Raw genomic sequence first — 17,913 nt, 5'->3', positions numbered from 1 at the left:
ACCTTTGACTCCTAAGCTGGGAAGGTTACTTTTAAAATGTATTCCACTACAGATTACAGAAAATACATGCCCTAAAATATATTTTGTAACATATTCTGATAGATTACTCAAAGTGAGTAACACGATTACATCAGCATTGTATTATATTTTATTAGCAGTGGATGAAACAGTTATGTGAGGTTATGTAAACTTGTAAGACCCATAGTGTCAACAACCCAAAACCTGCTTTACAGTGAGGATTGATTGATATATAAACCTATGTGCTATGAAACACTTAATGTCATAATGTCAAAGACAGAACAGAGATGCTTGGTCTGTATAGGCTAAAAGGCTACCAAATGCCAAACAAAGTATACACAGATTCTTTGAAATTAACTTCAACAGCACACAAGGATTAACATGCCTTTTTGCAGAACACCCTGTCAAGAAACAAGAACTTATACTGGCCTAAAACATGTTGGCTGGATATAGGCTCTATTGGCCTACAACAAAACATATTTTACATTCTACATTCCCGAGAGGTTTTACATTTAGGCTATAAATGTAAACAGAGAGGGAAAGAGAAATGAGCCACTTGAAAGATATACTGTATAGGCTACACATTGTGGTTAAAAAAATATTTGAATTTTTGAAAATATTGAAAGCCTTGGCCTACGTATTAAAAATATTTCAAATTTAATCCCTTTAATTTATCAGTGTAACTGTATTGTAAATACCACCCATTTAAATTGTAACTGTATTTAAAACTGTATTTTAAATACGTAATTTGGAATACATGTATTCAATTACTTCCCTACACTGCTCTTACGTATAGCATGCCAATGTGGAGCGCATGGTTTCACAAATCGAAAGTCTTTCAGAATATTTCAAAATAATTGTGCTGACAGTGCACAGGAAGTATAAGAGGCCTTTTTAACAGACCATTTCACAACTCCCTCCTCACACTTGGCTTGACTTCCCACTTTCCAAGTCGGTGTTGTTTGAAACATGATATTGTTTGTATTTCTTACACTCGTCTTCACTGTAACAGGTAGGCCGATCTACTTATGTTCCACAAATGAGTAGTTTTATACAATTTGATGTCTGTTTAGGATGAAAGGGATTCACAGAAACAGTAATCGGTATATGGTAATTAAAAAGAGTTGTTGGTCAATGGTGATAGCAAATAGGATGAATTGGATCAAGCTTAACTTGACCAACCCCAACCGCCCACTGCGGTCTTCTGATGAGTGTCTGTGTCGACCAGCCATAAACGCTAGGTCAAATTCAAGGCTCTTTTCCTCAGTGGTTCCTTGTTGGTGGAATGAGTTGCCCAGTGATCTCCGTTCCTGTGATAGTTTTGGGTCTTTCAAGAGGGGTCTAAAGGCATATTTGTTCAACTTACACTTAGATTATTAAGAGTTATTATGTTTAGTATATTATAGTATTTATTTTCATTAGGCTATTGATCTAATTGAAATTGTTGTTTACTGTAATATTGCTGTTCTCCTTGGTGTATCAACTTTTTAAAATTGTTTACTGTTGTATGTCGTTTTGGACAAAAGCATCTGCTAAATACCATAACCATTACTATTGCTTAAGGCTGTTGTATGTTAAGGAACACAGACTTTACGATTCCCTCTTCAAGACAGACTTGTCTATCATGTCAATCAATTTTACATTTCACTTTTCACATCACTCTAAATTGCATCTGAGCGCAATTGGGCATGAATGAGAAAAAGGCTTTCAGGATTTTACTTACAATGCATATATAGACAATTGATACATTAATTCAGAAATATTAATTCAATATATTCTATGTTGAATGTTTGTAAAATGGCATATGGAATCTTCACAGGATGTCAGTCTGTGCCGTGGGAGATGTGGGCCCCTCCTCAGGTGAACGGCTCAGAGAGGGACAGAGTGGCGCTGCCCTGCCGCTTCTCCCACCCCAACCAGGACACCTACACGGGTCAGATAAGAGTTCTGTGGAGAAAAGGCGATCGTTATGCCGAACCCTTCTTTAAATGTACACTGATGAACAGCACAGGGGCAACTGGAAACGAGTGCTCTGGGTACGTGGCTGCAGGGCGTTTCTCTCTCAGCGGCGACCCCGCCACAGGGAGCTCTCTCTGCTGGTCAGCAAGCTGTGGCTGAACGACACTGGCATGTATTTCTGCCGGGTCGAACTGGATTATAACAAATACCAGAGTAGTCCTGGAACCACACTCAACGTCACAGGTCAGATTAATACGTAATCAAAGAGTGACAGGCGCTTTCTTTATCCCACAAAATGTTAATATTGTTTTTGTTTATAATTTATTATAATTTATAATTCATTTTATAGATTTATTTGATTGTTAATATGTGGAACTGTAGCCTATGAAATGTGTGACATTTATATGCACATTACTACATCATCTGTCTGATTGCTTCCAGTGGAGGTTTTCGTTTGCAAACTTCACAAATAGATCTGATTCAGTGAAGTAATCAACACACTGTTCTGATGTGTCCATGCCTTTCCCAAAGGCCCAGCCCGTATCATTAGCCTCTCCCAGAAGCCTGTCCCTGACAACAGCACTCTGGAATGTGTGGCTGTCGGGAATCCGCCACCAGAGGTCACTTGGTTCTCCTCATCCAACGGGCAGGAGCAGGCAGCTGTCAAAAAAGCTGACCCGCAGGATAAGTACACCATCAGGAGCTCCATCCGTATATCCACCAAGGGGGTCTACACCTGCCGGGCGAAGAACTCATTGGGCTCCCACATGAGGGTGTTCCCCCCCAGCAAAGGGCCCACGGCCCTAACCCTGTGGCTGAGTGTGCTGGCTGGGCTGCTGCTGCTGGCTGGTCTGGTGGTGGTGGCTTCCCTGCTGTGGATGAAGAGGAGAGGTATGTAGAGAAGAATTTAGACATGAATGAATATGTTGAATTTGTGAGTTTGTGGTTGATTCTTACCTTCTGTTTTTATTATTATTATTATTATTATTATTATTATTTTTTAATTTAAGGAGCCTCCCTGAAAATGGACATTTGGTGTTTTCAAAATCGGTGGGTGCTTGTATGAAATATCAAGCAACATTGCTGGTATGGAAAAGAATGTTTGGATTTTCATATAAATACAACAAATCATGATAAACTAATCATGAGTTCAATTATGCTATATCCTTTACATTCAGAGAAAGACAGAAAACAAGCATGTCTGACCCAAGTAAGTTTATTTTGCACAAATTCATATTTTGCATTCATGTAGATAACTTTTTTTACACACTAGTAAATTTTATTCACACTTATGTCCAAAGCGATCTGGCAAACTGCTCAGAAATACGTGAGCGATCTCAACATTCATTTTGAATGACGAAATCGTTTTGCAAGAATCTGTGAGGACTATAATAAACATGCACTCTCTTTATCCACTAGATGGCGAGCAGGAGCTAGTTTATGTTGACATAGATCATAGTCAAAGCAGTCCAAGTAAGTGATACAGTATGTGTTATACAGATATGTCTGCTGTCAAGTTTTCTGAAATAATGATTAAAAAGAAAGATGATGCTTGAAGTGTTTTGTATTTGTATTTTTTTATTTATTAAATGTAAATGTTTCACAGTATATTACAATACACATCTTCTAATATTAACACCACTTCATTTGTTTTGAAGGTACAAGAGCACCACACAGAGAGGAAAATGGTAAGTATATGTAGTTATTGATATGGCTGATGATAAGAAAGCTGATGTTGCCCACACATACTGTACATTTTGATGTCACTTTCCAGATATCATTTATTCTGATGTGAACTGAGAGACCATCTGTTGCTCCAGACTGAAGAGCGAGCAGAGCAAAGACTGAGGTGTCACAGTCCTCAAAGTATGTGCAATGCCAATGATACTCTTTTCCTTTTCTACATCGTCATAAAAACTGTGGCAGTACTTAAATGACAATAAAAAATAACTTTGCAGGCTACATTTTCTCTAATGAAACATTTACCATTAACACTAATTATTGACATGTATACGTTGTATGAAAATGTGTTTTGAGTTATTATGATCAACCCCATATAATGTGAGTACCAATGTTTCAATGTTTAGTCTAACTATGTGAAATTTACTTTACTGATGTCATCATACACTTGTTTGTGACAATGTCACAACTATCCACACTATATGTATGCTCTTTTTATGTGGTATCCACAAAAGGTCAATTAAATATATTCCCTGCTGGGATAATAATCAAAACTACCCTAATGCATGTTCTGCTCAGTTAACTTGATTATGTAGGGGAATATGTTAATTAGTCTGATCAGTTTTGTGCCATAAGAAATTAACAATAAAAACACTGAAACGTTATCCTTGTCATGGGCATGGCTTTTCAAATTATTCTTGTAACAAACTGCTGCCAATTAAGTCACAACCACAGTTTAACTGGTGAGATGACTGAAAGCCTGTTTAGTTGGACAGGAGTGAGAGGCACAGGTTATTTGTTTATGCAATATAAGGCTATTATGGTCACTGCAGTGGAGATAAGCGTTAGACCAAGCTTTGTAGCTAAGTCTACCACAACACTTCTGTTGGATTTTGCTTTTCGAGGACAGTCACTGAAAGGCGGTGCGCAGAAGTTTTCTAAGGCTGCTAAAAAAGGCAAGCCCATTGCTATGGCTAAAGCCTATGGTACGCTCCCGCGTCTGCGTCCCGCGCACGCGGCACTGGTGAGCGTGTGACAAGAATTGCGTCATTTTTTTGAGTCAACCGAAAGTTGAGACCGCGCGTCACTTTGATGCGTAGACTGCGCATGTGTGAGATGGAACTGCTGTAAACACGCCCCTCCAGTAGGTGGAGCAGGTAGAGGAACAACGCTTAAAACGCAGCAAACCCAGACAGAAGAAGACGTGTTGGTTGGGACTTGGTTACCATAACAACGATGAATGCTGCAAACGATGAAAGACTGGCAGAGGAGGTGAGGAGATACCCTCATCTGTACGACCCTTCCCTGCGGGAGTACAAGGACACTTTCCGGTGTCAGAACTCCTGGAGAAAAAAAGCACAGAAAAAAGAGGACGCTAGGGATGAACAGGCATGTCGCCAGCGATGGAAAAAGTTTTTGACAAGTTTGTTAAAGCAAAAAAGAAGGCCAAGGGAAGGAATGGTGCTGCTGGTGACAGTGTCAGCAGAGCCCCTGTCCTTGCACAGCTTGGCTGAGGAGAAGTCATTCACAGACGACATTGGCAAGACGCTGTCGAGGATGCCACTGGTGAAAAGGGGACAGTGCAAGATAGAGGTGATGCTGTTGGTCCAAAAGTGGTTCGAGCAGTGCCAGCTGGAGCCAGAAGAACAGTAGACCTAGCATATCCTAGGCCTAATCATCCTTGGACTTTGGATGTTTATATTGTAAAGCATTTTTATTATGGCACTGTTCACATTTATTTTATTAAAAGCATGTTTATATTTCACATCAGTTGTCATGTGTTGGTCTGTGTGAAGGGAAAGAACAAATAAGCTAGGCGCCTGTTTATAAAGAACATAGGCCTGTGGGATAATTATAAAAGGATAGGTGAATTCCCACCTGTTCCAGAAAGCATCATCGGATATAATGCCTGGCCCTGAACTAAAACATCGAAAGTCACCATTAACACTTTGTTGATCGAGGTGCATTCTTGCCTGGCCCGGACATAATGCGTTATTATAATAATAAAGGGAATGTAGCTCAGACTACCTCCGGCTGCAGGTGCAGTCATTATCGCCTATTCCTGAACAACGCTGAACTAAAACATCGAAAGTCCATTAACACTAACGAAAGTCCATTAACCATTAACACTTTGTTGATCAAGGTGCATTCTTGCCTGGCCCAGACATAATGCGTTATCTTAACCCTTAAAGGTGTAGGTTTTTGAACATTCTAAGTTCCGCAACAATTGAAGGTTCTAAAATTCTATGTTGAATTCAATGAACCCAGATATTCTTTAGAATGTTAATTTCCCAACATTCTCGTCACACCGGTGTGACGGTACTCCTTTAAGGGATAATAATAAAGGGAATGTAGCTCAGACTACCTCCGGCTACAGGTGCAGTCATTATCACCTATTCCTGAACAACGCTGAACTAAAACATCGAAAGTTCTCATTAACACTTTGTTGATCGAGGTGCATTCTTGCCTGGCCCGGACATAATGCGTTATCATAATAATAAAGGGAATGTAGCTCAGACTACCTCCGGCTGCAGGTGCAGTCATTATCACCTATTCCTGAACAACACTGAACTAAAACATCGAAAGTCCCCATTAACACTTTGTTGATCGAGGTGCATTCTTGCCTGGCCCAGACATAATGCGTTATCATAATATGACATATAATGAACATGTTCTGAAGACAAAGAGTTGCTTCTATACTTTTATTGACACGTCATATTTACAGGTTTTTGCTCCATAGGCCTACTTTTTGGTGTGGCAGGTGTGAAGGCAATATAGGCTACAATCAATTGAGGAGACCTCTGCGCACAACTCTATCTTGCCATGGCACTGCACTTTGCTGTGTTTGGAAAAATGTCTTAACATTGTCTCGCACCAACATTGCTGCTCGAGCTGCCCTCGCTGTACCGAGTCGCCGTGCCTCTAGGAGGCCGTTGTCACCAGTAACAACTTGTCTCCACTCTCCCGGCTGTACCTGTCCATCAGGTCGCTCAGTGTCAGCGTAGTTGGGTGGGTTGTACCGACGACCGTTTGCAACATCCGTACGTGTAAGGAAATTGTGTAAAGCAACACATGCCTTAACAATGTGAGTGGCATTGTTTACACTGCAGTCAATGGGCTTGCCCAGTATCCTCCATCGTGAGGCCATGATTCCAAATGCGTTTTCAATGATCCGGCGAGCCCGTGAGTGGCGATAGTTGTACACACTCTGATCTGCTCGAAGGTTATGGCCTACATAACATAAAAAACATTAGTGTTAAAAACCCATAGACTTTTCAGCATCCAGTTGAATATATAAATCATGAAGCAGTTGTAATGCACTTACCAGAGTATGGTCGCATCAAATTCAGATGCAGCGGAAAAGCAGCATCCGCCACAAACATGTAGGGGCTTGGAGTGTCTGTGCCAGGCAGTTTGGCTGGAGGTGGTAGACCCAAAGTGCCCTCGAGGATCCTTGCTCCATACTTACTTTCTTTGAAGACACCACCATCGCTTTCCCGACCATATGCACCAACATCCACCATTGTAAAGCAATAATGAGCATCGCATGTAGCCATCAGAACTATTGAATGTGTCCCCTTGTAATTAAAATAATCACTGCCGGCGTTTGGTGGGGCTTTAATCTGGACATGTTTGCCATCGATGGCACCTACACACAGAGGGAAGTTCCAAATTAAAGCAGAAATCCTCCAGCGATGTTAGCCCATTGTGCTTCAGATGGAAATGGCAGCAGACATGCGAAAGTATTCGTGGTGCTTCTCCTCATCTAACAGCCGCATCTTTTGCACATAAGTGTTGAACATTCCTTCCCTGGATCTTTCTTTGTTCAGTGGTCGCACATCCCACCTTCTTCTCTTCTTCATGCGTTGCTCTTCTTCCAACAACAGCAACATGCAACACAGCTCCTCTTCTTCTTCTTCATAGGTCGACATGTTGACAGTACCACTGCACACCTGCTAAAATGTGAACTGTCTTCCTGCTTTAACTTCTTCTTTGGTGGAGTGTCCTCCTCAGGCTCAACTGGGCCGTTGGCGGGCAGAGTATCACAGTTCATTCAGAGTGGCGTCGCTAATCTTGATCGGGCTAACTTGCATTCAAGAGAGATCAAAACTGAGTATGCTTAAAATGTAAGCGTCAAAAATGACGCACGTCTTGGACACGCGCAAATGTGACGCAGGACCATACCAGAGCCTTAAGGCACTCACAAACTACTTGGGGTCATACTACAACCTGAATTAACTCTTGAATCGTGTCACATCTACAGTGGTTTTTGTTGGTGTCTTGATGTTGGTGTATTTGATGGATTGTGACAAAAGTCCTAACCCAATAAGTGTTGAGAGGAGGTTGGGTCCAGGACGCCTGACACCAATGTTGAGCCTTCTGGAAGTTTTGAGAAGCTAATTCAACAAAACATTAATGAAGGAAAGTGCTTACTTGACAATCCAAGAGAAATTCTCAGGAAGGCTGCCATGTTGGCTGCTCTGTTGGTAGGTTGCATCAACTGATGAATAGTTGACTATTAAAATCAATCATCAATGTTGTTTAATTTACCGCAGTCAATTAGTCAAACAAAATGGCTTAAAAAAGCTTAACAGGTTAGACATTTCTATGTATAGTAGCCCTTAAAGAAATTAAATGTTTGTGGCAGATTTGCAACAAATGAATTCACTAGAAAATATTGCCAGAAGTTTGCCAATGTTGTCAAATGAGACAAACTTCCAGCAAAGTTTTGGCAACAATGAGAAGTTTGCCACTAGTGGCAAATGTGTTCGCCAGTGATTTGCCACCACACTTAGCCAATGATGGCAAACTTCCAGTGAACTTCTGGTGACAAATATAATTTGCATATGACATGCATTGCTGCAAATTTGCTGCAACACTGCCAGAACGGTTTACCAGAAACCTAATTTGCATGTGAAAATATTGTCGTGTCTTTACTTTTGTCTAATCATTAAGTGTCTGCTGGACATACTAGTTAGCTAGCTGGTTAGCTCAGAACTCCCGTCTTGACATCAATCAATGGATATATCGTACTCACAGTCTCCGAGGCAAGGTTAATGACACGACATGAATCCCAAGGTAAAGTTGAGTTGTTTACTGAAGTATGTAGCATTACAACAGGGCTGCAAAAGTCACCTAGCTCCGACGAGGGAGAGTTATCTCGCCAGGGCCATATGGTGGGTAATATGCAGCAATCAAAACTGAATCACTTCCGTGTACACACACTATAAGCACATTACATTCAGACCCTAACGGCCAGATAAGATACTGCACTAACATTGTTAACTGAACTAAAAGCAGGCATACATTACACTGCCCCCCTCCAAGAAGAAGAGTCCCTTCAGTACAAATGCAAGTTCAACTCAAATGTAAACTTAACACATTTTAACATGGTAACTAATGAAAACTACAAATCATCATTTATAAAAGTCAAAGAATAAATGAGTCGTTGAAGCATTAGCTTAACGTGTCACAACTGATTGTAATGATGGGAGTCCATTTATAATTGGTAACGGACAGGGGGACGGACCTCACGACCTCGTGAAGTGGTCAGGTGCTGTGGGGGTGTCGGAACACTGTCAGGCTGGTTCAGTGGCGCCCTTTCCATCGGGGTGGGTTGACAGGCTTTCTTGCGGGCCTGACGGCACCGTCGCGCAGTTCTTTGACGTCCGCGACCTTCATGCCCCACTTTCTCATCCGCAGAGCTAGAGGAATTCTTTGGCTGACTGCTGGGTTCATCAAGCGAGTCGATAGCACTCTGTGGGGGCTGGTCTCTCTGGAGAATCTCGTGCCTTTTTCGTCGTATCCATCCAGGTATCATATCAGCTGTATAGGGCTTCAGACGGTCATGGTGCAGGATCTTCCTATCTCGCCTCCTGATTACTTCATACAGCACTGGACCCAATCAAGAGGCAATGATGCAGGGGCCTTTCAATGGCGGCTGGAGCTTAGGGCTAAATCCCTTTTTCTTGGTACTGTCCTTGACATAGACCAAATCTCCAACAGCATATGGTTTTCCTTTAGCTCTGACATCATAGCTCTGCTTCTATCGTTCTTGAACAGCTTTTAGTTGTTCCCTAGCGGCTTCCTGTGCCTCTTTCAGGCCCTGCTCCAGTTCACTCAGGAACTCCGGAACCTCGTTCTTGTCCCTTTTGAGTTCTGCTGCTCCTGACCATATGTCATGTGGTTGATGGACCTCTCGCATTCTTAGTACTTCGATAGGCCGCGGTAAGCAGTGGAAGATGTTCATCCCAGTTCTTTTGGTCCTGGTCCACATAACAGCGAATCATCTGTAGGAGAGTCCTGTTGAATCTCTCTACCTGGCCATTTAAAGCTGGGTGGTATGACGTAGTCCCGGTTTTAGTGATCTCGAGAAGCTGGCATGACATCTTGAAAAGAGTGCTCTCAAAGTTGCGACCCTGATCACTATGGAGTTCCAGGGGGCACCCAAAACGTGAGATAAAGTCATACACCAGTCTTCTGGCTGTAGTCTCTGCTCCTTGATCTGGTACACCATAAGCTTCCACCCACCGTGTGAACTGGTCTATTACAACCAGGATATACCTGTTACCTGCCGCCGATACAGGGAAGGGACCAAGCATGTCCAAATGAAGGCGGTCCAAGGGTGCTTCAACCTGGTAACACTGCAGCGCTGCTTTCTTTGTTGGTCCAGCAGTCTTGAGTGCTGCACAGCTCTGGCATTTATGTATGAAGAGTTCCACACCACCCGCCACCCCATACCAGTGATAGCTTTGTTTGAGGCGCTGTAAAGTTTTGCCGATTCCCAGGTTGGCCCCCTTGAGGCGGATCATGGCAAGCCCTGATGAATTCTTCTTGCATTGAGGTTGGTACTAAAAGCAAGTAATGGGGTTGTCCTCCGTCTGCCTTTTCCCACCGATAGAATAGAACTCCATGGCGCAACTCAATCTGGGGCCAGCAAAGCCAGTACTTCCTCACAGCCGGACTTTCAAGAGACACTTCATCTCGTGTGGGCAGTTCTCCTGCTTCAATCCACTGATGTAGTTTGGATAATACAGGATCTCTCCGCTGCTCTGATGTTACTCTGAAATTACTCTTTCTTCTCCCCACTGATATTGGGACAGTACAGCTCCAATGCTGTGGTTTGATGCATCTGTGTCAAGGACAAATTTCCCCTCGCTAGTAGGGTAAGCCAGTATTGGAGAGGATGTAAGCTCCTCCCCCCGCTGGAACTGGATTTCCTTCCTTAAAAGATGTGTCAAAGGGCTTGCTAGTTCTGCAAAGGATGGGACAAACTTTCTCTAATAGTTGCACAGGCCCAGGAAAGCTTGGAGTTCCCGTTGGTTTGAAGGGTGTGGCCAATCCTGTACATCCCTAACCAGTGCTGAATTAGGGCGTATGCCTTCGCCACTAACAACATGCCCCAAGAATAGGACTTCCTCCTTCAAAAGCTGACATTTTGAAGGTTTCAGTTTTAGCCCATAACTTTGCAATCTTTCAAAGACTTCTGTAAGACGCTCCAGGCTCTCTTCCACATCTTTGCCCAGGATAATGATGTCATCAAGGTATATGTGACCAGGCATGGCAAAACCAGGCACATGTCTCCCCAGAGACATTTTGAGTTATTTACAGATTCTAAAGGTGTCTCACTCATGGAGATCTGATAATATTTGAATAAGTTGTAGCCATTTTAAAGTATACACATCTCAAAGCTACAAGCTGAGAAATCAGGCTTTTCAATTTGACTATTTCTTTCTCCCTCAATCCATGGGAGGGGAACACAATGGTCCCTTATTTACATGACATTAAGATCAAGCCTCCCCCCTGTCACGGTCACTGATCTGAGCCTGCAGTGCATAATAATATGCTAATGACCCATCAAAACTATCTGTAATGGGTTACAGAACCAGCTAGTAGCAATGGATAAAGTAGTCTAAAACAAACATGAGATCACGTTTGCAAACCATGTTATTTTGAATTAACACCCAGTGCAAGGCACCAGGTTGGCAATGGATTTAGCAGGTTTAGCAATGGAAAAAATAGTCTAAAACGCGAACTAAACAAACATGAGATCACGTTTGCAAACCCTGTTATTTGAATGCACACACGATGCAAGGCACCCTGCCATCAGTCAAAAGAAGACATTCTCGCATTATTCAAATTAAATGCCCACCGAAACTGTAATGGGTTTTGGCTAGTAGCCTATGGTGCCAATAGCTAACGACAGTAGGCCTACGTTAGCTAGTGGCAATGGATAAAGTTTCTAACACACAAACTTTATCCCCGTCAAATGTAACTGTTGAAATAGCATCTGATATCTTACGATCTAGCTCCTCTGCTGTCAGAGAAACTCTGCGGAGATTCCTGGTCTTGGGTGGTCAACTTCTCCCCACACCACACATTCACACTCTGGTGGCAGGGTTATGTCTTTTTCCAACAGCACATGGGCAACAGAGTAGTCTGGCCCCTCCCCTCCAATGATCTTTGCAGGGATTGGCTCTCCTTCAATGAACACACGGCCGGTGGCCTGAATTGTGACGTTCGCAGCTCTGAGGAAATCCAGGCCCAAAAGAAGACGATCATGAATTGGGGCCACATAAACATCCCAATCAAATGTGTGGGTTCCTATCTGGAAGACCACTTGCACTCCACTCATGGCTGACATTTCACTGTTGGACTCTGCATTGTGAAGAACTGCCTTTTCAAGGGCTTGCTGCTCATCTCCATAGAGTTGCTTGTAAAGTCCTTCAGACAAAATGGTTGCCTCAGCCCCTCTGTCTACTACAGCTTGGACCGGAATGTTATTGACCTTCACTGCTATGTGGAGGCTTGGACCTCGGTTAGTGGCACGACTGATAGTCAGTGTTGGGGACTGGGCCCGCTCACGAACTGCTTCATTCTCGCCTGTTGTCTTGTGAAGAGCGGACGGGCTGGGTGACCTAGAACACCCTCTCCTGAAGTGCCCCGCCTCCCCACACTGGTCGCAAAGCCCTTTAGTGCCCCTGAGAGGACTTGCAGAGTTGGCCCGTGCTCTACTTTCAGGCTGACACGATTGCTGCAGCTGCCCGCGCCTCTGTCACGGCTTGGGCTATGTTCTCTTCCTGGGGGATGGTCTGAGTACCTCTGCTCTCTTCGGTCACTCATGACTGGCTGCAAACGGTAAGTGTCAACTGCATTTGCTCAACTTTTTCAATGAGTCCTTTAAACTGATCAGCTGTGACATAGGTTGGACTTTGAATGCGACGAGATAGTGGTGCCATGTCGTCATCATCATCAGTCCAGGAGACACGCCTTGTTCTACCTTTCAGGTCCAGCTCTCGCCGCACAGTAGCCTTGTAATTGTGTTCATGTGCCTCTACTAACTTCTGAGCCTCCGCTAGTGTGCACGGATCCTTGTTCATCACCTCATAGGCTAATTTCTGATTTTTTAAACCTTTAAGAAAGGTATCTGCTGCTAATTGGTCTTGCAGTGGCATTTCCACACCAGGATAGGCCAGGGTTATTAGGCGCCTTACCTTCTCTGCAAACACAGCTGAAGACTCTTTTGATTGTCGCAGTTCTCCAAGTTTCCTGCAAACAGTTGTTGGGGGATCATGTTGACCGAACCGTTGAGTCAGGTGTTCTTTAAGTAGAGTGTAGTCCTCTCTGATGTGTTCCGGAAGTGAACATACATAGCGCATGGCGGCACCACGAAGGCATTCATGCAGCTTGTCGACTCTTTCAGCACCGTTCCATTCATATTTCCGAGCTAGTCTCTCAAAAGGCAACAAGAATGACTCCCAGTCCTCCTTCCCTTCATATGTTGCCATTTTTGGCCTAGGACCATCATATGTGGTGGATCAACCTGCATCGGGATGTGCCGGACTGGGGCCATACGCTCGTGGGGTGGCAGCTGTGAAGCGCTGTCGTCCTCTCTCCATGCCTCTGGCCCTCTCCTCAGGACCTGAATCAGACACCATCCATGAGGGGCCTGCACTCCGAGCCCGTTGTTGAATAACGTCCAGCTGAGCCGTAAATGGGTTTGCAGTGTCCGGTATATCCATGGGTGTGGCTGAAGATACTCGCACAGGTGAGTGCCGAGTTGAGTGGTGCTCTTGTAATCCATGGCAGAGATAGCCTTCTCGATCGGCCTCTGGTCTCTGACTTCGTATAGCCTGACCTGGGTTTAGGTTTTGCGAGACTTGTGGAGTGGCTGTTGCCAGTTCTGCAGGTGTGCCATTGCTGGCCTGAAGATGTGGGGCTAACACAGCTAGGAATTGCTACATGTAATGAGCTTGCTGCTCCAACACCAATCGCAGCCACGGTGGAGGCTCTTCTGCTGCTAAGGCTGTAGCGCCTCCAGTGTCTCCAGTATCATTCTGCTGGTCAGCACAGTCCAGAATTTTAAATAGTGGCATCTGAAGCACAGTTGTCATTGTTTTTCTTATTCTGCTTCAATGCTGATGGCTACTTGCACTTCTGACACCAGTGTTTTGTCTTTACTTTTGTCTAATCATTAAGTGTCTGCTGGACATACTAGTTAGCTAGCTGGCTAGCTCAGAACTCCCGTCTTGACATCAATCAATGGATATATCGTATTCACAGTCTCCGAGGCAAGGTTAATGACACGACATGAATCCCAAGGTAAAGTTGAGTTGTTTACTGAAGTATGTAGCATTACAACAGGGCTGCAAAAGTCACCTAGCTCCGACGAGGGAGAGTTATCTCGCCAGGGCCATATTGTGGGTAATAATATGCAAGGGGGCAGGTGAATTCCCGGAAGTAGAAGAATCAATGGTGGCTGGAGGGACCACTTCTCTGCTAACCCCCATAGAAGCCCATTCATTTTAGGATTTTTTTGAAATACCATAACTTCATATAGCATATATCCTGTGCCGATTTTGTAGCTTTTGTGTTATCTACATAAACAATAAAAGGCAGAACAAGACTCAACTACCTCGTACATAACGTTAGGTTCCCGTAAGAAGAATGTTTAGCATGTCCGGTTGAAGGGAAGCTAACGCACCGAAGGGAGATTACCGTATTGTTTGGATAAGAAGCGTAATCCTAGCCTGGTCGTTACCATCCTACGTACTTCCGCCCTAAATTTGATTTAGGTCTCGCATGTAGTCTGGTCGAACCAACGTTATACGGCTCGCGTGTAGCCGAGCCATTCAGCGAACAGTTGAGTGATGACGCGGAACTTGCCTGCCGAGTTGCTTGTAGTCCAGCGAAGCTTGTAGTTCAACATTGGCGACGGAGGAAGAGACGCTAGAAGGTATTCCGCGAAGTTGTCTCAACTCTCGAGGGCATCATTAATTTAATTAATTAAAGCAGGAACAAGAGGCTTGTCTTGTCAATTTATAAATGGCAAGGACGTCGGATAACTCTCCTTCCAACTGGCTTTGGGAAAAGTTTGATTTATCAGATGGTGATAACTAAACCTAAACGCACAAGTGTACTACATGCATCACTACTTATCATGTTTTCAAATAAACGTTTGCTGCTCGTTATTCTCCCCCCTAAGCCCAAGACGAGGCTACCGTGCTTGTGGACAGTAACGTTAGCCATGAGGCTGCATTGTTTTATGCCGAACAACTGTTAGTTTAACCGAGCAAGCTCCAGGTTAAATAACACGTAGGTCATCAGTACAATCCAACTTATCCGAGAGTGTAGTCTGAACAGCCCGTGGAGGACGAAATAAGCTCCGTAGCTCCGACGAAGTCACTGGGCTGCGTAGAACAACAATCGTCTGATAAGCGGCGAGAAGAGATAAGAGGAAAACTGGCGTGTGACAAGACACTGATATAATCTCAGTGACGTGACACTTTTGGTATACAACTCTCGGTATGTGGCTGGCGCAACAGAGCTATATCCACTACGAAGAGACTGCCCTGGTGGTCAGGTAGCCTACAAACTAGCCAGCGGTCTGTTTACTACTGACAGCAGAAGTGGGAAGCGTAAGAGCCTGAACTGGAAGCGGAAGTGGTAAGCGTAAGAGCCTGAACTCCAGCGCACAGCATACGTCATTACCAAATGATGCTGATTGGTTAAGGGAACTCCAGATTTTAAACCTCAAAATAAGCATCCGCCCATTACGGAGACAGATTCTTATTACATTGTTCCAGACTGTATGACGAAGAGAAACGTAGTCACAGGCAGTAAGGACCAGGCTAGGCGTAGTCCAGCCAGCACGGAAACTCGTGAACAAAGAAGCTATGTAGCCTACAATAGCATTGTACGTTAAGGTAAAGCATAGAGGCAAGTTAACCTAATGAAAAACAGTAGTTTTACCGTTAGGTAGTCTAACAATAATCATTTCAGAGGTTTGCGATGGATTGACCGTAGGTCAGAAAAGTGGAAAGAAGTATAGCTTCAAGGCTATAATTTTTTTGTTTTGTTTTACCATGACTGTTTTTGAAGATGATCATGTGTGGTAATTTCAAAATTAACACAACTTGATATCACTTGTGAGGATGATATTAATAATAATACATAAATAAATGTTTAACTTTGAAGGCGAAGGAAGTGTGAGAAGAATTTCTGTGTATCTATTATATGAGTTATAAAATTCAGTTCGATGGCTAACGTCACAAAGTTAAGTGCGAGTCTGCGCAGTACTGGGGGGACCAACTGAAAAATCGTTCAATTTGACAAAGTGCCCTCCCATTAACTCATTGAGTGCCAAAATATTACGTTTTTCCTTCCCATGCGTTGAGTGCCAAAAACGTAATATTACGTTTTTAGCTTTTTTTTTTAAATTACGAAACTTGACACTCTAACACACCTTATATGTGATTTTGGGAACTCTATGATGAATGGAAATGAAATATATGACGATCGAAAACTCACAATCTGGACATTTTATCTGGACATTTTATCATAACTCGGTTGCCGCTTTGGGTCGAATCAGTGACGCATGCACGTCAGCTCAAAGCCACACCATTTTCGTGGGTCTATCACTAGGTGGCAGTCTCGCCAGGTCACTTCCCGGAAACTTTACAGGCAACACTTCATGTTTCATGAAAGACGTTATATCTCCATTTCTAGAAAAAAAAAACAGCGATTTTGATGAAAACTAGCCACTGTTTAGCTTGGGATTTCTCAGGAACAGAGAGGCGTGTAGAAATACACGGTTTGCACCCACTGAGAGCTTTTATTCACACAACCAACTTAGACAGACAACCAGCTTAACGCGCACTCCCTTCTCTCCAGCTTCACTCCACTCAAAACGTCCGGTGGGGAAACCATTCCCCCTGGAACCAAAACACCCAACTCTCAAATGTATGGGGAACTAAAATCCTAATATGTTAATCATTCACCATTACATTAACAGAGGAATGGATGAAGACTGAATGAAATAAAGTGACATTAAACAAAATAATAAGATAATAAAATCATTTTTTACATAAGTATAAGTATATATACTCTTTTGATCCCATGAGAGAAATTTGGTCTCTGCATTTATCCCAATCCGTGAATTAGTGAAACACACTCAGCACACAGTGAACACACAGTGAGGTCACTGTAGGCCACGGCTGCCCCTCAAAATGCCCCTACATGATGACAACTGTGATGAAAAACTATCAGTTGTGAAACCCCTATTACACAGCATGATGCAAGATTCAGCAGAGGTGGAAAAAGTACGAAAATATCGTACTCAAGTAAAAGTACCAATACCTTGATGAAACATTACTCAAGTACAAGTTAAAATAATACCGATCTGAAAATGTACTTAAGTAAAAGTAAAAAGTAGTTAATTTAAAATGTACTTTAAGTAAAAGTTACTTAGTTACTTTTTTTTTTTTTTGAGGGGGTTCCAGAACAACCAGTTTTACCAGAGACTTTCTAATGAGGAGATACAGCACTGAACAAATCCTCCATAGTAATGCATGGGGTTAGTCAGTTGTCTACAAATATCACAACCCTTCCAAGGCAAAACGTTGACATGTGAGTACATTGAGCCAATCATGTGGTGTGTTTGTAAAATACATTGAGCCAATCATGTGGTGTGCTGTGAAGACATCGTGCCAATCATCTGTTGTGATCTCGCTGCTGGAGCAAGATTGGTGTTGTGAAGCCTACGCTGCCGCATTTCTGCGAAATAGATGCGATAAGTGCCCAAAAGTGTTGCAATATGGCCGCCGAAAGTGGAGGTACTTGCCTGAAAAGGACTTTGGTCCTAGCTCGAGTTGCTGCAGCCAGCAGCTAAGGCAGCCATGTTCATGCTCCCAGTGTGTAGCCGCTGTAGCTGCAGCAACTTCGAGCTAGGTAAAACCGATTGTTTCAGTTTTGTTC

General features: G+C 43.3%; 1 protein-coding gene and 1 long non-coding RNA gene across 2 annotated transcripts in view; one reads left to right on the top strand and one right to left on the bottom strand.

Annotated features, from left to right (window-relative positions):
- Window positions 1-958: 958 nt before the first annotated feature.
- siglec15l (sialic acid binding Ig-like lectin 15, like) lies at window positions 959-4,368 on the top strand. The gene is given in 9 exon segments (XM_048262122.1): window positions 959-1,030; window positions 1,838-2,086; window positions 2,089-2,220; window positions 2,509-2,868; window positions 2,988-3,027; window positions 3,156-3,187; window positions 3,397-3,450; window positions 3,636-3,665; window positions 3,752-4,368. Coding segments are annotated over 9 exon segments (966 nt in total). The 5' UTR covers window positions 959-987; the 3' UTR covers window positions 3,778-4,368.
- LOC125306639 overlaps window positions 2,747-17,913 on the bottom strand; it is a 25,930-nt gene continuing 10,763 nt past the window's right edge. The window contains exon 3 of the long non-coding RNA XR_007195583.1: window positions 2,747-2,849. This is a non-coding gene — a long non-coding RNA (uncharacterized LOC125306639). The remainder of the gene's footprint in view (window positions 2,850-17,913) is intronic.

The sequence above is a fragment of the Alosa alosa genome, chromosome 13 (genome assembly GCF_017589495.1).
Source record: "Alosa alosa isolate M-15738 ecotype Scorff River chromosome 13, AALO_Geno_1.1, whole genome shotgun sequence".
In the NCBI taxonomy this organism is placed as follows: domain Eukaryota; kingdom Metazoa; phylum Chordata; class Actinopteri; order Clupeiformes; family Clupeidae; genus Alosa; species Alosa alosa.
This window is presented reverse-complemented; position numbering and strand designations above follow the sequence as displayed.